Below are 23,033 nucleotides of genomic sequence, written 5' to 3' on the forward strand. Positions count from 1 at the left end.
CAGTTAACAAGGAGGATATGTTATCACCAGTCTGCACAGATTGTGTTCTTCGGAATAGGAAGTCGAGGACCTAATTCCCAATTGCAGAGGGAGGTACAGAGGCCCAGGTTCTGCAACTTTTCAATCAGGATTGTGGGAATGATGGTATTAAATGCTGAGCTATAGTCAATGAACAGCATCCTGACATAGGTTTTATGTGTTGTTCAGGTGGTCTAAAGCTGTGTGGAGAGCCATTGAGATTGCATCTGCTGATGACCTATTGTGGTGACAGGCAAAATGTAGGTCCCTGCTGAGGCAGGAGTTCAGTTTGGTCATGACCAACCTCTCAAAGCATTTCATCACTTGAGATGTGAGTGCTACCAGTGATGGTCATCAACGCAGCTCATGTTATTCTTAGGCACTGGTATAATTGTTGCCTTTTTGAAGCAAGTGGGAACTTCTGCCTGTAGCAGTGCGAGGTTGAAAATATCCTTGAATACTCCCGCCAGTTGGTTGTCACAGGTTTTCAGAGCCTTACCAGGTACTCCATCAGGGCCTTCCGCCTTGCGAGGGTTCACTCTCTTTAAAGATAGCCTAACATTGGCCTCTGAGACAGAGATCACAAGTTACGGGGAGAAGACAGGGAACTGGGGTTGAGGAGGAGGGAAAAAAAAGGATCATCCAGGATTGAATGGCGGTGCAGACTTGATGGGCCAGATGAATTCTGCTCCTATGTCTTATGGTCTTGGACAGTTTAGGATAATGGGCAAAGAAGTGGCAGTTGGAATACGGTGTTGGGAAGTTTATGGTCATGCACTTTGGTAGAAGAACTGAAAAGGTTGAGGATTTTCTAAATGGAAAGAAAATACAAAACAATGAGGCACAGGGGGACTTCAGTGTACTTGTGTAGGATTCCTTAAACATTAATTTGCAGGTTTCATCTGTGGTGAGGAAAGTAAATGCGATGTTCGCATTCATTTCAAGTGGACTAGAACATAAAAGCAATGATGTAATGTTGAGATTTTTTTAAAGCCCTGGTGAGCAGTTTTTGTTCCCTTATTTTAGAAAGGATGTGCTGAAAGTGGAGCGGGTTCAAAGGAGATGCACAGAAATGGTTCCAGGATTGAATGGTTTGTCGTATGAAGAGTGTATGATGTTCTGGGTCTGTATTTACTAGAATTTAGAAGAATGAGGGCTGACCTCATTGAATTCTATCGAATGGTGAAAGGCCTTGATAGAGTGAATGTGCAGAAGATGGGAGATTCGAAGAGCAGAGGACACAGCCTCAGAATAGAGGGGCATCCTTTTAGAACAGAGATGAGGAGGAATTACTTTAGCTAGAGTGTGGTGAATCTGTGGAAATCTTTGCCACAGGTGACTGAGGGTGCCAAGTTATTGGGTATTTTTAAGGCAGGGGTTGATCAAGGCACAGCTTGAGCAATTTTGCAAGGAGGAATGGACAAACTTTACTCCATCAATACTGTGCAAAAAAAAGTACTGGCTGTAATTGCTGCAAGAAATGATTTAACTGAGTACTGAGCAAAGGCGGTGAATACTTCTGAATTGCTGACATTTCAGTTATTGAATTTTTAGTTTTTCATGTTTTACAATTTTCCCTGATTTTTGGGGGAGGGGCTGTACTATGAAAAGAGGAGCATGTGATTCACAAATTTAAGTTCTCAGTTAAATTGATCAAACTCCTTGGTTGTAATGCTCATTTATATGAACAAAGGGTAGGGGGTCTGAATACTTTTATAAGGCACTGTACATCCTGCAGAACCTTTAAATAATCTTCTCCACTATCTATGACTCCATCAATGTTAGTGTTGTCTGCAAACTTACTCATCAGACCACAGGAATTCTTGATTGATCAAGGCACGAAAGGATACGGGGAGAAGGCAGGAGAGGGGGACTGAGAAAAAAATTGGATCAACTGTGATGAAATAATAGAGCAGACTTGATGGGCCAAATGGCCTAATTCTGTTCCTATATCTTATGGTCTTATAAAAACAGAAAATCCTGATAATGCCCAGCAGATTAAACTGTAGGCCCATAAAAAGTCATCAGGAATTAGATGAACAGATATGTAGTCAGATCACCAAAGAGTATAAAAGTAATAAGGCTGTAATAGTGGGGTAGCTTTCCCAATATTGACTGGGATTGCCTCCGTGCAAGAGACTTAGATGGGGTTGAATTTGTAAAATGCCTTCAAGAGTACTTTGAAACCATCTTTAGGGAGTCTTACAAAGGAGTGGGCTGCAGTAGGTTTATCTGAGAGAATAAGGATAGGTAAATGATAGAATTACACACAGTGGGCACCTAATTAGGTACACCTGCTCTTTAATGCAAGTATCCAGTCAGCCAATTATGTGGTAGCAACTCAATGCATAAAAATATGCAGACATGGTGAAGAGGTTTAGTTGTTCAGATCAAGCATCAGAATGCGGAAGAAATGTGATCTAAGTGACTTTGGCTGTGAATGATTGTTGGTGCCATACAAGGTAGTTTGAGTATTGCAGAAGCTGCTAACCTCCTGGGATTTTCATATACAACAGTATGAGCAGAGGTTCCCAACCTGGAGTCCATGGACCCTTGGTTAATGGTCAGGGTCCATGGCATGGAAAACATAGGAAACTTTTGCTCTAATATATAGAGAATGGTGTGAGAAACAAAAAAAAACTGAGTGCAGTTCTGTGGGTGAAAACGCCTTGTTAATTAGAGACACCATCAGACAATGGCCAGACTGGTTCAAGCTGATAAGAAGGGCAACATTATCTCAAATAGCACCAAGTTACAATAGTGCTGTGCAGAAGAGCATCTCTGAACACAAACCATGTTGAACCTTAGAGTGAATAGGTTACAGCAGTGAAAAACCACACTAGGTTCCACTCCTGTACCTAATGAAGTGACCACTGACTTTTGTCAGTGCAGGAATGGTTTCAAAATGGTGTCTGTTATTTAGGAAGTTTCAAAGCAGTCATGGAAAAAGACAAAGTTGGTTTTCAAGGTAGAGCTCCAAACTGAGGAAGGGTGCCTTTCAAAAGTGTGTGACTGGCAAAAGTCAGTTGGGAGCAGCTGTTGGAGGGGAAACATATGTTATATGGGAGGCATTTTAAGCAAAATACTGAAGGTTTAGAATCAGAATGGCTGATAAGGGTGAGGAGCACAGAGGCCAAGCTTAGAGAATCTTGATTAACAAAGGTTTGATGTGGTAAAAGAACTAAGCAAATACAAGGTAAAGGAGAATTATTTTGAATAATTCCTTTGAGATGCATAGGAAATGCAGGAAACAATGTAGGATGGATAAAGGGACTGTGAAATTACCTTGGCAAGAAGACTAACAGAGAACTCTGAGATCAGGTCCCCTCAGAACCAAAAGGGTAGTCTGTGTGTGAAGCCAAGGCACTGAGGTCCTAAATGAAAACTTGTCATTAGTATTTGCCATGAAGTAGGACTGGAGGCTGGAGATTTAAGGGAGAGGTATGATAATATTCTCGAGTATCTAGTTATCAGGAAGGAGGAGCAGATAGAAATATTGGAGAAATTAATGTGGGTAAATTCTTGCAGCCTGATGAGGTCTATCCCAGTATCTAAGGAAATAGGGCCAATATTGCTGGGTGCTGACGGAGATTTTCACATTTTCATTTGCCATATGTGAGATATTAGAAGGCTAAAGGATAGTTGATGTTATTCAATAAAGACAGTTGGCTTTAGCAACGTGGCTGGAAAAATTCTGAAGGACAGGATTTAGGAGGGGTTAGAATATTTTTTATATTCAGGGGAAATCATGTCTCGCAAATTAATTTCAGAAAATTGTTGAAGGCTATACAGTATATATGATTTGCATGGGTAAGTCTTTTGACAAGGTTAAGGCAGAAAGGCTCTGAGATGTGTTGGTAAACTGGTTCTAGTATTTGCTTGGAAGAAGGTAATGGTGGAAGAATGTTTTTTGAATGGAACTCCTGTGGTCTGATGAGTAAGTTTGCAGACAACACTAACATTGATAGAGTGATAGATTGTGGAGAAGATTGTTTAAAGGTTCTGCAGGATGTATAGTGCCTTGTAAAAGTATTCAGACCCCCGACCCTTTGTTCATATAAATGAGCATTACAACCAAGGAGTTTGATCAATTTAACTGAGAACTTTCATTTGTGAATTACATGCTCCTCTTTTCATAGTAGAGCCCCCCCCAAAAATCAGGGAAAATTGTAAAACATGAAAAACTAAAAATTCAATAACTGAAATGTCAGCAATTCAGAATTATTCACCGCCTTTGCTCAGTACTCAGTTAAACCATTTCTTGCAGCAATTACAGCCAGTACTTTTTTTTTGTACAGCATTGATGGAGTAAGGTTTGTCCATTCCTCCTTGCAAAATTGCTCAAGCTGTGCAAAGTTAGTTGGGGAGTGGCGGTGGACAGCAATCTTGAGGTCTTTCCAGAGACGTTTGATTGGGTTAAGGTCAGGACTCTTGACTGGGCCACTGAAGGATATCAATTTTCTTCACTTGAAGCTTCTCCATGTTGCTCTGTGCTTTGAGTCATTGTTCTGCTGAACATTCTCCTCAGTTTAAGCTTTACGGCAGAGACTAGCTGGTTTTTATCTAGGATCTCTCTGTTTTTAGCAGTGTTTACCTTCCTATCATTCCTGACTAGATTTCCAGTTCCTGCTGCTGAAAAGCATCGCAACAGCATGATGCCACCTCCACCATTCTTTATAGTAGGGATGGTGTTACCTGGCTTTTGCTCAGGATTATTAGATTTATGCCAAATGTACCACTTAACATTGAGGCCAAAAAATCCCACTTTAATCTCATCTGACCACAAGATCATCTTCCACATCTTTCCAATATCTTCTTCCTTGCCACTCTTCCATAAATAGCCTTTTTGTGCAATGTCTTAGAGATTGTGGAGTCATGAGCTTCACCTCCAGTTTCAGCCACTGACTTCTGCAGCTCACTTGAGTGATTGTTGGCCTGACCTAGGTAGTGTTGGCTGTGTTTTCCTGTTTTTTTCCCCGCTTCTTCATAATGTACTGCACTGAGCTGTAAGGTATGTTCATTGCCTTTCTGTATGTTCCGTACTCTTCCCCAGATCTGTGATTCTCTATTACCTAACTTGTCTTGAATGCTCTTTTGTCTTTATTTTGGTTTGGTCTGTTAAAAATCTACCATACTGATGGACCTTATAGAGAAAGGTGGTATCTATTTAGGTGATTCTTCAGTTTTCTACATCAATAGGATGAGGTGGTAATGCAGTATTATATTTCACCCAAGGTGAATATAAGTATTTCACCTGAGGAAAGTTAGCATTGTAACTACAAAGGGACCTTTTCAGCCTAACAATCTTGGTTTTTAATGTTTAGAATATTGTTTTGGAATTTTTCTTTTGATTTGACATGATGCACAATGTTTTGAAAATTAGCTCAAAAATATCCTATATTTTAAATTTAGAAAATGAAACATTAGAACGTGAAAATAGTTCTGGGAGCTGAATACTCTTTCAAGGCATGGAGAGCTGGGTGGAGTAGTGGTAGAATAAATCTAACTCTGTCAAGTGTGAGGTTATACATCTCAGGAAGTCTAATTTTGTTATATATGGAGTAAATTTTACAGATCTTAGAAGCATTGATCTTGGGTTACAAGTCCAGAGTTCTCAGAAAATGGTGACATAGATGGATAGAGTAGTAATGAAGGGATTTGGTATGCTTGTCTTAAGAGACAGTGATATTTGGTATAAGAGTTGTAATGTCATATTGCGCATCGCCACACTGCAGGAAGAATATCACTACAATTGAGGAAATACTTAGAAGTGATTCACCAGGATGTTGCCTAGAATGGAGGGCTGTAGTTACAAGGAGAAATTGGATCGGCAGTTTATGTAGGTGGCTGAGGGCTGACCTTATCGTAGATGATAAAATTATTAGAAGCACAGAAAGGGATGGTCTACTTTTCTAAGGTTGGGGAAGCTGTTGTTAAAGCCCATTTCTGTACTCTTGATTCTTGATCATACACCACGAAAAAGAAACAGCTAACATTTTCATCAGCTAACCCCTTCATCAGAATGTGAGAATGCTGAAATAAAAACTCAGCACATTTGGAGCATATTTGAAAAGAGTTGGATAGTTTCTTTGCGTCACTGGTCCTGTGTAAGACTTTTTATTTTGATTTATTCTGTACATCTAGATTTGTTCCACACGATAAAAGCTAAATATAAACATGAGATTCTACAGGTGCTGGAAATACCCGAGGGATGATAGATAATTTCATGGCCTAAGGTAGAAGGAATCAGTTTTAGAAAACCTAGCACATTTATTTTTTAACATAGTCCCCTCCTACATTTGCACACTTAGTCCAGTGGGCGTGGAGCATACGGATCTTGGACCTCCAGAAAGTGTCCACAGTTGGGTGATTGATAAGTTCGTGGCCTGGGGTAGACGGAAATGAGTTATACAGCTCTCGTTACACACACATGCAGGTCAACTCCTTGAGTGATTATGCAGTAAGTTTGAAGTTAATAACTCATCTCTTCCTATCTTAAGCCACAAACTTATCAATCACCCCTCGTACAATGTAACAGATGCAAATTGCTAGAGGAATTCAGGTCAGGCAGTATCAATGCAGGGGAATGGAACTGACATTTCAATCAGTCCCCTGATGAATCCTGATGAAGGGTCATACTTTCAGTTAATCTGCATGTTTTAGGCATGTGTTTAGTGTTTTGATAGCACACATGGCCAACTAATGATCATGTTTTAACTTCAGAACTTTCTGATGAGGCTAAGGCTGCGTTACGTGAATTTGAGGAGACAGAACGCCAACGGAAACAAGGAAAAAGAGGGCGAAGAGGGCGTTCAGGTAACCTTGGTTTTGGCGATCCTAGGAAAGATGGAAGGAAGAAAGACCAGCGCCTACCTTTGATGCCAGTGCCTCCATCACTGCCGGTAACGTTTGTTTGTCTTTGTTTCTATTTTTGAAAATTAATTGGCTATGCAAGGGAAGGTTGACTGCATTAAGAACTGATGGATTGTATCCAGTTTATCTTCTTACAAAAACATCCAGTTCAGAGTTATTGCGAGCAATCTGCCTTTGTAGTCAATGACTTGATCATTGAAATGGTCCCATATCATTTTTATGATGAATGTGGTTTTCAGTTTTTAATGGGGAAAATGTAGAAATCTTTATACAGTCAGAAAGACCTGCAACACCAAAGAAGAAAATTAAAACCTGAATTGGAATGTTTAAATAAAATTAATTAAGTAAAAACAGCATTAAATAGGAAATCAGATAATTGATTCAGCTAATTTAACCAGCAATAATAAAAACTTGTTTCTCCTTTTTCTTTTCTCTTTCTGCTGAAATTTTGCCAATGTTATAGAAATACCATTTGTTCATGTAATTTTCCTGAACACATTTAATATGCCTTTCCAAGCATCAATGCCAAAATATATATTTGTATTTGTTCCATGCTATTGTCGGGGCAATTGGATAAAATCTTGAGAAATGATGTTTCTTGGAATCTGAAATTGACAATTTAGATGAACTATAGCTATCTGGTTTTCTGAATGTGATCATTTAGATTTTGAACTAAGGTCCCATAAACAGCTATGTGATTGGTATTTTTTTTATTGTAAGTTGTATGTTGATGCTGGTATACATGAAAAATGTCTTTCAGATAGTCTTGCAAGATCAGCTGAAGCATGGAACAAGCAATTGAATTTAATTTAATTCTGTCATTGAGTTGATACATCTGACATTGAAGTTCTAGACTAGTCCACGATCTTGTAACCTTCTGTCAAAGGACAAAAAACTGAACTAATTTGATCCTCCATATTGATTCTATTCTTGTGGAAATATTCAAATTCAGAGAATCAAATTAGTATTGTACCGATCACGGGAATACACAAGTGATTTGAAATATATGTACAATGTCAGATTCATAATGTGGTGTTTAAGAAGCTATACAAAGTAGACTGTTACTAATTCACCCAAATTTCATAATTTATCTCATCTGTATTCTCAATTTTTGAATTATAATAAATGAGCTGAGATAATGCTTTGTATAAAATTATGTATTGTAGTTCTTTGATTTTTGCTCAATGGAAAACAGTGATCAATGATTTCTTTTCTCCAGATTCCTCGTACTACTGTAAATTCCCCAGATCATCAGTCTGGTAGAGGTAATTTTCAACAGCGACAACAGCCACCGCCTCTCCTGGTACCTCAAAGACATCCTTCCGCACCTCAGTTATCTGTTTGCCCTCCGCAGCAACCAGAGCAGCAGCATCCGCAGCAAAAAGACCAACCGCAGAATTCAGAAACTGCTCCTATAAATTTGAATGAAGCAGTAATCCCGGCCCAACAACCAAAGAACATTCATATAAACCCTCATTTCCGAGGCCCAGTGGTTACTCCTGTCCAAGGTTAGAACTCTGAAAGAATATGTAAATGATCCTTTCTGAGAAAAATCACATTCCTTTTTACATTGTAATGTTATAGTTATAATATAGTAATCTTGATCTGTCAGTGATCCTTTATTCATAACCCTAAACATCGATTGTTTTTGCATTTTTATTTATAGGTGGCATGAGATCAGTGAGTTCATGCCTTCAGAAAGATCATTTGCCTAGTGTCAGAAGCAAATTGTCCTAAGTATCCCTGTATCAGTGACAGTATAGGGGTACTTAAGACGACGATGTCGACTTAAGATGATTTGAAAATGATTCAAAAGTTAAAACATGATGTTTCCTAATTTGTCAAAGAGCAAAGATTGGATGATAATTTATAAACTCTGCCATTGGGAAAGTTTTGGAGCTTAAGTAACTCTTACTATTTAACAAGTCAGCAAGATAGAAGATGATAATTCCTTTAAAACCAGAAATTCAATCTAATGGGCCCAGTCTTGTGTAGAAGTTTATTGGTATTTTGATTTAGCTGATATCATGGTCTCCTGGAATTGCACAGAATTGAGCCCTTTGGTCCAGTATGTCCTTGCCAATTTTTTTTCGGTCAGTCTACACTAATCATTGAGTGGCAGGTTGAAGATGCATTTCTACCAAAGGAGGTATAAGGCACCCCTTCTGCCCATCACCCTTGAGTCATGTGAATCAATAGGAGCAGGTGGTGAATGGTCATATGAGCAGCTGGTGTATATCACAAGTCTTGGTTATGTGACAATCTCTGAAGAGCATCGATAACGACTGGCTTCACCTGTCTTGTAGTCACTGCCTAGGAGAAGGCAATGACAAACTACTTCTGTAGAAAAAATTGCCAAGAACAGTCATGGACACAGAAAGGCCTTGATCGCCTACGTCATACGACATGGACATATCATGAACAAATGAACACCAATCATATTTACCCATATTAAACTGCATCCTTCTACGCCTTGCGTAGTTAAACATCTGATTAAATACCTCGTAAACAGCGATTGTGTTTCATTCCACCAGTGTGTTCTGAGTTTTAAACTCTTTTGTGTTTTTTTAAAAAAGGAGCTTTCTTCCTCAGAACTCCTTCCTCTCACTTAAAACTTCTGCTTTCTTCTCTGCCATGGGAAAATATTTTGTCTATCTATCCTTTCTATGTCTCTCATAGTGTTTCCATCAACACACCTTATCTTCCTCTGTTACAAGGAAAACAACTGCAGCCTATCCAATCTCCCCCATAACAAGAGTCCCCAGGACAGGGAACATGCTGGTGAATATTCTCTGCACTTTCTCCAGCACGACCACATCCTTCCTACAGTGTGGCAACCAGGAATGTGCTCAGTAATCTTAATTGCAACCTAAGCACTGTTTAGTACAGTCGCAACGTTTTAGACCTCTTTTATTCTATGTCCTGGCCTATGAAGATAAGCATGCCATAAACTGCCTTCTCCACCGTATTGACCTGTTTTGCCACTTCTGGGGAACAACAAGAATTGGACCTCTATGTCTCTCTTCATTAACATTCCTGATGCCCTACCTACTGTTTATTGTGTATGTCGTCCGTTCTATAACTTTACACAGTGCATCACTTCACACTTGCTTGGTTTAAATTCAAACTTTCAGTACTCCACCCAGTTGTCCATCCGATCTATATCGTGCTGTTCAGCCTTTGACAACCTTCTTTACTGTCCACACCACCACAAGTTTTCCTACCCTCTGCAAACTTACTTGGAGTTTTGAACTTTAGTTCTTAAGTGTTGCTGTTTTAATAATTCATTATGAACTATGTCAAACTGTCAGAAACAACACTATGTTCCTAAATAGTTTTGTGCTTAACTTCTAATAAGCCTCCTGTTTTCAACATTAATTTTAAAGTGTTAAAAGTTTCTACTTAAATCCTAATTTCAGCAATTAGATGAAGTGAGGTCTGTCATTTTAAAGCAATTCCAAAGTAAATCCTTCCAAACTGAAAGGGAACAGTTCTGACAAATATTGTACATATTTATAGGCCAATCCTTTGTGTAAAGTTTAAGGTTCTCTTGAGTGCAACGGGACGGTAGTCATTTAGGTAGGACACTGAAGACTTCTTCGGTACGGGGACGATGGTGGCAGCCTTGATGCACGTTTTAACGGTGGCGCTGCTCAGGGAGATGTTGAAGGTGTCAATGAGAACATCTGCTAGCTGGTCTGCACATCCTCTGAGCACCCTACCAGGAATGTTGTCTGGTCCAGCACCCTTCCGTGGGTTGACCCTTCACAGGGTTCTTCTCACGGTGAGACACAGCACCTGGTCATTTGGAGGAGGGGTGGACTTCCTCGCCACCACATCATTTTCCACCTCAAAATGAGTGTAGAAGTTATTCAGCGCATCTGGGAGGGAGGCATCACCCGCACAGTCAGACAATGTTGTCCTGTAGTTGGACAACATAGTTGTCCTGTGCTCGGCCATTTGACAGCAGTGATGAGTCACTACCATGGTGTTGACGGAATTGCTGAGTAAGGAAAGTACATTTTCTTCCTGGTGGAAAATTTCTTATCAGTTGGTTTTTTAGTCACTATTTCTGATACTGGCTTTTTATTTAATTACCTGAATTTAAATTCCCTGATGCTATGGTGGGATTCAAGTTGCTGCCTTCAAATCAATACTCCAGGTCAAAACATCAGTCCAGTAACTATCACAATACTGTTGCACTGCTTAAATTAATGAGCTCAACTTGATTCTTGTAAGGCTGTAATGGTCAATGCTGAAGTGCAGTAAGGGAAATTTTACAGAATTTTCTTGTTTTTGGTGACAATGTTTGTGATGACAAATTCAAAGAAATAAACTTCAGAGCAGTTGATAACATTTAAGTTGTTTTTAAAAACTCACTATTATAATTGACAAATAAGAAAATAATGTAAAAGCCACATTTGAGTTTCTGTGATTTATAAGAATCAGAAATCAGAATTGGGTTTATTATCACCAGCATATGTCATGAAATTTGTTAACTTAGCTGCTGCAGTACAATGTAATACACAAAAAAAAGTAGAAAAAAATTATAGTGTATATATATATGTGTGTGTGTGTGTGTGTGTATAGAATTGATTAAAATCATGCAAAAACAAAAAATATATATTAAAATGGGAGATAATGTTCATGGGTTCTCTGTCCATTTAGGATTCAGATGGCAGAGGGGAAGAAGCTGTTCCTAAATCACTGAGTGTGTGCCTTTAGGCTGCTGTACCTCCTTCCTGATGGTAACAGTGGGGAGCGGGTACGGCCTTGGTGATGGGGGTCCTTAATAATTGATTTCGCCTTTTTTAGGCACTGCTCCTTGAAGATGTCTTGGATACTATGGAGGCTAGTACCCAAGAAGGAGCTGACTAATTTTATAATTTTCTGTAGCTTCCTTCAGTCCTGAACAATAGAACCCCACCCCCTCTATACCAAACAGTGATGCAGCCTGTCAGAATGCTCTCCATGGTACATCTTCAAAGTTTTCAAGTGTCTTAGGTGACAAACTGAATCTCTTCAAACTCCTAATGAAATGTAGCCACTATCTTGCCTTCTTTATTGCTACATCAATATGTTGGGACTGGGTTAGATCCTCAAAGATCTTGACCCCCAGGAACTTAAAATTGCTCACTCTGTACACTTCTGATCTCTCTGACGATTGGCTTGTGTTCACTCATCTTACCCTTCCTGAAGTTCCACAATCAGCTCTTTCGTCTTACTGACATTGAGTGCAAGATTGTTGCTGCAACATCACTCAACTAGCTGGTATATCTTTCTCCTGTACGCCCTCTCATCTCCATCTGAGATTCTACCAACTGTGGTTGTATCATCAGTAAATTTATTGATAGTATTGAGCTGTAACTGGGCACACAGTCATGGGTATAAAGGGAGTAGAGCAGTTGGTTAAGCACACATGCCTGAGGTGCACCAGTGTTGATAATCAGCGAGGAGAAGTTATTAATACCAGTCCACATGGATTGTGGTCTTCCAGTTAGGAAGTAAAGGATCCAATTGCAGAGGAAGGTACAGAGGCCCAGATTCTGTAGCTTGTTGATCAGGACTGTGGGACTGATGAGCTGTAGTCAATGAACAGCATCGTGACATAGGTGTTTGTATTGTCCACATGATCCAAGTCCTACTGATCTACCGATGAACTTCTAAATTACAGCATTGAACTAAGTCATAGTGTGAAGGAATTATTTTCTATAGAGGCTGCCTTGTTAGATTGTTGGTTCACACAGTTTGTTACGCCACTGGTGTTTAGGGCAGCAGTGAAGGTCCTCTATCTCTTACAGTGTTCAGGGCTCCCTTCATCATGTCAGTTTTCACCACTGTCAAGTCCCTAGTGGAGACTCAAGGATACCATCGCACTCTGATGTAGAAGGATTATTCATTGTTGTTTCTGTGATAATTTTGCTTTACCGGTCAGGGTTGTTAGCCCTGAGCTAAACCCCCAAATCTGGAGGAATGATGGACCACTAAGTCTGGCCTCTACCCTTTGACCTATTTGGCATTGGTGACCCTACCAAGAGCCAAAACAGAAAGCCCTGTTGTAATACTTTTGATATTTTGGTATAAAATAGAGCATGGGCTCTAATAGATATACTTTTAAATTAAGTGGCATTTACCAGTTAGCACAGGGAGCCATACTTAAATATCTTCTATGCCTTCAGGAAGCAAAATACAAGGGATGGTGAGTTGGAGACTATGAATAATGAAACACTGGGGAAAGTAAATACCAACTCTCAGAATGAATATACTTTCATTAACTCTGAAGCTTTTTTTCTGTGTACCTCAGAAGCATATTTTTTCTAAATCTTTCAAGATATTGCCTTTGTTAATATGTAGTTGTTTTTAAAACAAATGTTAATAAAAGTGTTCCTTCAACAGTGTCAGATTATGTCAAAATATGCACATGCCAATTGATTTGCTTAATCAGTTTGTGATAGGATCAAGTGGTCTTTAATTGGAAGTGTACATATGTCAGAACCTGTTTTGACAACATTAACTGCTATAGGTACTGACCCAAATGATGTTAAGTAATGATTTATGTATTTCATGTATAGATAGTCTGCTCCAAAAATTGGTGAGAAGTAGTTTTAGCTTGCTTTCAGTACACTGTAAAAGTGATTCCATCTTAGAGTGTGAATTCCTTCCAATGAATGTGACTGAATCCTTTGAAAGGTCAGAACACAAAGGTAATGACTGGTGTTTTTTTTCTCCCCTCATTGTAATTGCAGTGCCCTTGATGCCTACGCCAAACCAGCCGAGGCCTGCTGTGGGCCCCCAGAGATTCCTGGTGAGTAGCAGCTGCTTCCCTTTCTATTGTAATATTGATTGCACGTACCTCTGTAAAGTAGTATTAACATAGTAATTAAATAGCAGCAAAGCTAAACAAAGTTTTGAGAATCTGTAAACATTGTTGGTTCCCTGCACAGCTGGAAATGTTTGATATGAGCTTTATGCTTTGATAGGTTTGGTGATTTTACTGTAAGCTCTACAAATGTGAAAGCGACAGGAGATGTAGCAGGATCTTCATACGATTTAAAGAAAGCAAAATCTATTAAAATAGATAAGACAGAATTTTGCTCTATGAACGCACCATCGTATTATTTTTCAAATAAAAGAGAAGAGATGCTCCCACTGTTCCATTTGGTGGTATTAGTTAAGGTCAGAGGGCTTGATTAAATTCTGTGTATTCATTTAGTTCCTGACATTTCATTGCTGTATCTACATGGTTTTGCATTTGTTTTTCTTTTTGGCTTCTTCAGTGTATTTCTGAATCAGTAGTATTGTGCAAAATGCTTTTGGGTCATTCCTATTGACCCTGAAGGAATTGCGGTATTTAAACATCAGTATTCTGTTAATGCATTTGCTGTAGAATATATTTGCAATTTCCACACCTAAATTGCCTTTAAATCTAGCCCTCTCTTGTGGATCAGAATAGCTGGTAGAATAATGAACAGAGAAATCCAAGTTTGCAGGCAAGATTATAATAGATACAGAGATCAAACATTTCAACTAAGAGAGAATCGGTAGTATGCTGTAGTTATTGTTCAGAACCATAGAGAGTAACATTGTCTTCTACAGGGTACAAGACATCAGGTGGTGGGTGATTGACATTTCCTGGGTAGAGATTCTCATCGCAGTTTATGCAAATAGAGTATGAACAAGGTTGCTGCAGCAAATTACATTTCATTTAGGTTATGGACCTTGCAAAAAAAATAGGAAAGATGTGATCAGGGTAATATAATATTTTAGACTGAGTGTTTTGTGTTTTCATGCCATGTTTTGGAAAGCCATGTAATTATAACCTTTATAGGTGGTAAAGAAATGATGGGCACTTTCTCTCATCAGATCTTGGGCAGAGTAGAGCAGATGCAATATTAGGTACCATCAGCTGTCAAATACTGTCAGACTGGCATATACAGTGCACAATTTAAAATGCAGGTGACATAATACCAAGCAACTTCCATTTGCCACCAGGCATCTGATTAATCATGATTAGCATATATTATCATACTATCAAATTTAATCATATCCGCTGTTTTCCATCAGCAGAGCTCGGTGAAGCTGCAAAGAATATGGTTTGCATTTGAGTTGTATGCTTGTGTATACTATCTGAATATCAAGAAGTAGAAAAAAATTCCATTAATTTTAATGCAGCTTCTAAAAGACTTTGTATGGCAGCTCTTGTTCATATAATTGTTGATGTCTTTTGGGCCTTTTGAGTATTTGCAAGAACTACATTAACAACTTGGATACAGATAGTTTTAATCTAGTTTTTCTGGAAACCAGGATGGCTGTTGCTATTTCTTGATTGACACCATTATTTTTATGACTATGTGAAGTTGTGTTAAAGCTTGGATCTTCATTTACTGTTTTCTGAGTCTGCAGTTTAAGAAAATGTTTTGTGAAGAGCTGCTAGAAGATTGTTTTAAGTAAAAGCAAAACTCATAGCAAAGCCTGTTTAAATTCTACTGATTTTTTTTCTCATAAATACTGGAGAGGAATTACTCTTCTGAAGTCTTTCTCATTAGGTTTGTCAAATTCTTGCTTTTTAACATATATTCTGATATTAAACATATTGTAATTCAAATCTTAATAAATGCATTCTCAGCGGAAAACTGGTCAGTAGAGATAATGTATTGCTTTAAAATCAAGTGTTTGGGACTTCAGGATCTTTGTTGAAGGCTTGTTTATGTTAACATTGGGCCGTGACTTGCTAACCCATTCTCTCTGCATGTGGTACTCCCCACACCTATAATTACCTGTTCTAAGTGCAGAGGGTGAGTCTTGCTGTTCTTGGAATCTAGCAGCATGACCTCTGCACTGAATGGACTTGAGATAGTCCTGCTTCCAAAAGATTTTGAAGTCAGCAAAGCAGAGTTTTAATAATTTTAAAATGTCTGCCATTTTATTGTATAAGTAAAATAATACTTCAGGAAAGCCATAAAGACAGAATAATTTGAACGATTAAAGTAAAAGAATTTTTTTTAAAAAATCACCTATCTCAGCCTTGACCCAACCTAAATCAGTGGGCTTTTGGACAAGCTGATAGGCTCCAAGAGGTATTTCCTTGGTGTAATTCTGGAGGAACCTAAGAAAGCTGGGTCTCCTGCTGGATTTCATGAACGGAAGTCACACAGTGCCATTTATGAGGCTAAATTTGGGTTGATTTGTTGTGTTTCAGCCCATTAACTGAAGTTAAGATTTACTAGTTGCATTTTTTAGTTAACCCTGTTATTGTGGATTATGAAAATAACTGTAACCTTGCCTCTAGTGAATACAGTGAGTTAATAGTTGAAATATGTGGGTTCAGGTGTCTATCTGATCAGTGTTCAATTTGTGTGCATTTATTCTGTATAAGGAACAAGTGGCCTCAACACCTTTTGTGACTGAAGAGTAAATTAGCCATGATTCGTAATTGCTACTGAGTTGCATCAATTGCTGTTGCACTTGGAGATAATTTGGCTTCACTGTGATGTCTTTGCACTTGACACTACAGCTGACAACATTAAGACTCAGAATAATGGCATTTTCATGCAACAAGATCATTTCTGTGGAATTACAGGGAATAAGAATTATATGGTCAGAAACATAGAGAGCAAATTGGTGTGAATTTAGTATTTTTTAAAAAATAGTATTGTTTATTTCAAGAAAATTGCTGGCAGTGCTAGCCTTTACTGTCCATCACATCCCTTGAATGAAGGATTTAATTGGGAATCAACAGCAAGTGCCAGAATTGCCAGTGTATAGATTGTTTTAGAGTGGAAAAAAAGACCAGAACAGCTTTGGATGACAGAATATTATCCATGAAGTTGCTATTAAATTGGATGTTTTTAATGCTTTGTGGTTAGCCAAAGTGATACTAGCCGAATTTGAAGTTTTGTTAGCCCCCAACTTCAGGCTCAAGTTGACATTAGAATATAAATATTTTATCAGCATCTGTACAGTTTACTGCTCTACTCACTTTGCATAATAATGTACCAAGAGGATGATTATTGTGAATCCATGCAGCACAGGCCCTTGTGCCTGTTATCGCTTTTAAAGCAATAGTGCACCTTTACCCATAACACTATAAACTGTTCATTTTCAAATATTTTCTCAATTGTTTTGAAACACCCCTTGTTTCAACATGCTTCATTTATCCATTTAGGCAGTAGGTAGCAAATCATAACATCAAAGCAATCTCATCTCACTTTGGGTTCATGCACTAAGTATCTTAATTTTGTCCCCATCAACTGTTTAGTTGTCCCTTGGTCACCATTTTTTTTTATCTTTTACTCCATGAAAGCTATTTAAATTTTGAACAACTCTGCCAAAATCTCCTTTCATCTCCTCTGAGGGAGTCATCTTCAGTTTCTTTTAAGCTTTCTACATAATTGAAATTTCTTTCTGCACTCTCCATGTCTTGGGCACACTTTCTAAAATGTGAACAGTAGAATGTCAAAGACAACCTGGAGTGAAAGTTATTTAAATAAAAGTTTAGTACAACTCTTTTATTTGTACACTGTAATTTTAATATAATTTTAATAGTAAAATTATCTATTGAAAGCATCCTCATAACTTACCCTTTTGCATTCAAAGATTTGTAAATGAAAGCCCTTAGGTCTCTCTCTTGCTTGTACCTGCTCTAAAATTGTAGCAAGAAAATACCATTAAAAAAACGGAATTTTAGGATTTTATTTCTTGCATTTCAAATTTACATCCCTGCAGTCTGGTATACTTCACATGAAAGATCAGCTGAAAAGACTTCAAACCCTTCTTTCAAAAGTTATCTTGGTGAATGTACAAATTAAAAGATTAATTAAGGTTAATGCACCATATTTCCAAGTTTCCATTTGTATCTTTTAAATATTTCAAATTATATGTACTTGGACTATGAAATTGAAGACTTTGGCTGATAAGTGTTAGGTATACAGAAAAATGTTTACAATGGGGGGCCTTCAGATCTTTGTCGTCACCAGTTCATTTTGAAATTAAGTTTAATGGAAAATGAAAATTATCATGTTGTGAAAGTTATTTAAATAATAGTATAATTGTAGATTTACAATTGTTCCAGTGAACTGTTATGTGTTGAGTCTCAATATGCTTTCTCCTTAACATTCGCTTTTAGCAAAAGGATAAGTTATAGAGGATGTTAACACTTTAGTTTGAAAATGATGATCTTAAATAAAGATCTATAGGATATATGTTTATAGACATATACAGGAAAAAAAGCAGAATATGCCCAGGGGATGTTTCTCAGGTTAATAACCACTCTGCTGTATAAAGTGCCTTTGAATGTAAAGAGATAGGCGTACAGGTTTATTCATGACATCTTTTTTTTCTTCAAGCATTTGATACTGTCACTTCTGGTCTGGAAGATAAGGGGATCTATATCCAGTAACTGAAGATCCTTCACTGTGTATTGTTATACCAACGCAGGCTGTATAGCAATCATTTAATTTACTTAGGTTTTGCTTCTTTGCTCCAAACACAGTCAGTTGAATTAACTTGTGCTCACCCACTATATCAGATTTATTTTCACGTATAAATATTTCACATTTTAAGTAGGATTAATAATAAATGTCTGCCTTGAAGACGGACGCTATTAATTTGTTGAACAATTCGTAAGATTTCAGCAGTGTTGTTAAAGTATTTAATTAAAGGTTTTTGTGACTATACAGCTGAAGCTATTGAGAAAGCTGATAAGTCATACAATAGTCATTTGATCCTTTTGGTTGGCTGTGCTTCCTTTGATTAACTTTTTGTTGAGCATCTTATGTGAAGTTTTAGCTGTTTTACCATTGTAAGCAGTTGCCATCATTCCATATGAAAAGATGGATTACCATTGATAACATCAAATAATTAACAAGGTAGGAAAGTAAGAGTGCAGTTTGTGTATGAATCACATGACAGAAGGTTAATTTCTTAGCTGGAAAGGGTCCATGAAAGAATAAAATGAGTGGCCAGGTATTATGTCATTCTGCAAATGGATGAAAAGACCCTTGCTTATTTTGTTTTTTAAGAGATGTCATGAAAGGTCTGTGTGCTTCTCCCTCTTTTTCTCTACAATATGTAGGTATGATGTATAATGTGTTATTTATAATGTATAATGTACAGTGAATTAATGTCACATATAATTCCTTTGTGCATTTGCACTTGCACAGAAATGACCAACAAGCAAATTGCTGAGAAGGCGGAGGGAATGGTTAACCTTCAGCTTGTAGTCTGATTTTTATTCCCGTTGGGAGTCATTCTCTTGTGTTGTTAAAACTCACTAAAAGTGAATAGGTCACATTCTTAACTAGGGTGCTTTTAAGAGACCCATAAATAGATTAGCGGCTGGGAATATAGAAATGTAAAAAGTCAAGTTGGTGAGATCTATTGTTTGAATTTACTTTCTTTTGGATTGAAAAGTAATTATCTGGCAATTCCGGATGGTCATCAAATGCATTGTCCTAATAGTGAGGACTCATTCTGAAATCAGTTGCAAGGGCCCAATATAAAATTCTAAGAGGAAGTTCAGTCCAACTGGTTGCTAACTGTGTTGTTTCTTCAACAGAATCCTCCAGAATTTCAGCCACCTATTCCAGTCCCTGCTAACTTTAATCAGCCACCCAGGCAACCACTTCAGGAGCCATGGAGAGGGCCACACCCACAGGAGAGAGAGCCCTTTTTCATTGGTGGTAAGAAATTGAGAAATGCATTTTAAAAGAGATGCCGATATCAGTAAAATGTTTTATTCTTGTAACAATGAAAATTGTGAACAGTTTAAAAAATAATGATGTTGGATTATTGTTTTATTAAGTAGATTTTGCATGCAATTGTTGATTTGCAGTTTTAAAGATGTAATAACTTAGTGCCATTCTACCCATAATTAATGGATGGTTGAATTCACAGATTCAAGATTCCAAGGACAACATATGTTTGAACAGCGGAGTCCTCCTCCCCCACTTATGAACAATCATGCAATGTCTTTACAACCTCCTATGGTGTACAGCCATCCAAACCCAGGTTTCAACCAGCAGGGGCAACATCATATGTTTCCCAGGGAAGCTTCACTGAGAAATAATCTTCAGCCCCAAGGTCATATGGGGATGCCTCCCTTTAACCAACCTGGTCCATTAGCACCAAGACCATTCATTCCTCCAAGACAGCAATTTCCACAAGCACCTGGACAGCCATTTCCACCATCTCCCCACATTCAGCAAAATTTACAGGTATGAAGAAATGAATAGTAAATATCAACACCAAGAATTAACCATAGAGTTGCCATTTATTGTTAATGGAATGTTATAAAAATGAGTGAAAATTTTGGAATATTTTGTGCACTGAAATTGTGAGGATCATATTTTAGTTTGCAGTGCATTAACATACCTGTTATTTTTAAAAATGTAATGATTGACATTGTGAACCAATATTCAAAGTATACTAGGTAAACATTCACATAAGTTACAGTATAGTTGAAACTGCTTGCCAGAAAGAATTATCTGAGTTCTGGGTGTGCATGGAACATGAAATTAACACTATTTGCTGTGAAAAATGTCTGGAGAGCATGATTGAGGAAGATTAGGGCGCCCTCTACTGCTACATGGTAAATAGAGCTTTGCCAATAGTGCACCGAGGGTTGATATGTCTAGGAAATACATTTGGTTGATTGTTAAACGGTGTAAAATACAAAAGCATAATTTTAAAATTCAGCGATCCCTAAGAATAGGCTTCTGAAATTCCTTTGTTTTTGTACAAAGTATTTTCTGATTAAAAATCTAAGTTTATTGAACAAATAATTGTATGACTCTTTTACAATTGATTTTGCAAAACAAGCAATAATGTGCAGTATAATGTGCCTATTGGATAACTCGGGGTGATTTTTGAGCATATGGATTATTGCAATGCTAATTGCTGCAGTATATTCAGGATACTAAATTTACTGAAGCAATCATGATGCACATTTGTAAACACATTTAGCTATTAATGTAATCACATAATTAAGAATAAATGAAAATGATTTGACTTGGTTAATGTGGAATGAAAAATTGGCTGTTTGTAATATAGAAAAAGTAGAGTGTGGAGGAGTCAAATGAATTACACATTCTTCTTTTTCTATGTACTAATATTTCTGTTCCCATATTATATAACAGGCACTTCTGCAAGGCATTGTACAGAGTACTTGCAGGACTTGAGTAAGGAACAAATGGTTTTGTCTACTCTGAGCCCAGGTGTCACATGTGTTGAGTTCACATGTTCTCCCTGTGGCTGCTCGAGTTTCCTCTTGTGCTCCTGTTTCCTCTCGCACCTCAAAAACATGCATGCTGGTGCATTAGTTAGCAGCTGTAAGTTGTCTCTAATGTGTAGGTGAAATGGTAGGTTTGTGAGTTGTTGTGGAGAGATACTGTATAGTGCATCAGAGAATTTATGGTGTGTCTAAATTGGCGGTTGATTATTAATGCAAACTTGGTGGGCTGAAGTGTCTCTGTTTCCATTCAGCATTTCTCTATGATGACATTCCCTCAGTGACCATTTTATTAGATACACTTGTACAATTGTTTAATAAGTATATATAATCAGCCAAGTGTGTGAGGTTCAGTTGTTGTTCAGACCAAACATCAGAATAGGGAGGAAATGTAATCTAAACAACTTAGATGGTGGAATAATCTTTGTTGCCAGACGGGGTAGTTTGAGTATCCCAGAAGCTGCTGATATCCTGGGATTTTCATGCACAACAGTCTCTACAGTTTAAGAGAATTGTACAAAATGGTGCATGACAGTTCCAAGGGCAAAAACACTTTGTGTTTGAGGTCAGAGGAGAATGGCCAGACTGGATCAAGCTGACAGGAAGGTGACAGTAATTCAAATACCATGTGTTAAAACAGTGGTGTGCAGGAGGGCACCTCTGAATGGACAACACATTGAACCTTGATGTGGGTGGGCTACAGCAGCAGAAGACCACATGGGGTTCCACTCCTGGACCTAGTAAATATGCAACTGAGTATGCGTTTGTTCATAATCAGAGTCAAGTTCATTACCACTGTTATATGTTGTAAAATGTGTTGTTTTGTGGCAGCAATACAGTGCAAAACATAAAATATACTATAAATTATAATAAGCTTATTTCTGAACACAGGTGAATAAGCTTTCCTGTTATTGAAATGTTAACCACTTTATTTTCTTTTAATTTTTCAGCCTCCCATGCAGTTGCAGCCATTGCCACAACACCAGAATAGCTGTTCTCCCCAGCCGATCATTCCCAATGCTCCACATCAGTTTAGGCCGCACTTACAGATTCTTAACACATCTGTAAATGACAAGCGACCTCAACGCCCACAACGGCAGAATATAATGAAGCTTCGACATGTAAGCACCATTTTCATTTCAGAGAAGTTTCTCAAAATTATAAAGTATGAAACCTAATTTTAACTTAACTGAACTATAATCTAACTTTTTTATAACCTGAAAGCAGAATTCTCGCAGATACATTTACTCCATGATGCTTCCCTTGGTGTGTGGCACTGGGTTTAGGGTAATTGATGTGTTTTCATATACCTATTGACAACACAGTGACCACATTTCCTCAGCAGAAAACGAAAAAATTGCTGCTTGTAATGAAAAGTAGTTCTTTGATCAAAGAACTTATCAGTTTGGCATTTCTGAGTTGTTTGCCTCGGAACAGAGAAACAACATCAGTAGAGGTATCTTGATATTCTGCTATTGTTTTGTGTAAAGGCCTGTTATTTGAAGAGATCTCCAATGTCGTGCATTCAGACGTACACTGCAAGATTATTACCTTGTAAGCAGTTGCTTTCTGAACAGTCTGTCAACTATCGGTTGAAGTTTCTGTTCTGTGGTTAGCCACTAGTTGCAAAAGACAAACAGTTTCTGGTAATTTGTCAGTCATCAAGCTTCATGGCCTGTAGCTTCAGGGCATCTAAGATTCAGCATAATGTGAAGAACTGCAAAACTGACGTGGAGTAAAGGACTGGAGAATAAAAAATCAATACAGGTTTATTGGAGCATATAAATTTTTAAGAATTATAAAGGTCATTTGATTCAATCGACAAATCTCTTTTTAGTTATTCTTAACTCCATCTTCCAGCTTTTTTTCTTATTTCCCATTTCCTCTCATTTTTAATTAGTTTATGATCTTTACT

General features: G+C 37.8%; 1 protein-coding gene across 2 annotated transcripts in view; it reads left to right on the top strand.

Moving 5' to 3' along the window:
• The window catches only part of rbm33a (RNA binding motif protein 33a), a 171,698-nt gene that overhangs the window by 75,453 nt on the left and 73,212 nt on the right, over positions 1-23,033 (top strand). For both annotated transcript variants that reach the window (XM_059971859.1, XM_059971860.1), the window contains 6 exons: positions 6,742-6,920; positions 8,111-8,399; positions 13,638-13,696; positions 19,448-19,571; positions 19,786-20,105; positions 22,069-22,239. In XM_059971859.1, the coding sequence (XP_059827842.1) occupies positions 6,742-6,920; positions 8,111-8,399; positions 13,638-13,696; positions 19,448-19,571; positions 19,786-20,105; positions 22,069-22,239 (1,142 nt within the window). The remainder of the gene's footprint in view (positions 1-6,741; positions 6,921-8,110; positions 8,400-13,637; positions 13,697-19,447; positions 19,572-19,785; positions 20,106-22,068; positions 22,240-23,033) is intronic.

The sequence above is a fragment of the Hypanus sabinus genome, chromosome 6 (assembly GCF_030144855.1).
Source record: "Hypanus sabinus isolate sHypSab1 chromosome 6, sHypSab1.hap1, whole genome shotgun sequence".
NCBI classification, from domain to species: domain Eukaryota; kingdom Metazoa; phylum Chordata; class Chondrichthyes; order Myliobatiformes; family Dasyatidae; genus Hypanus; species Hypanus sabinus.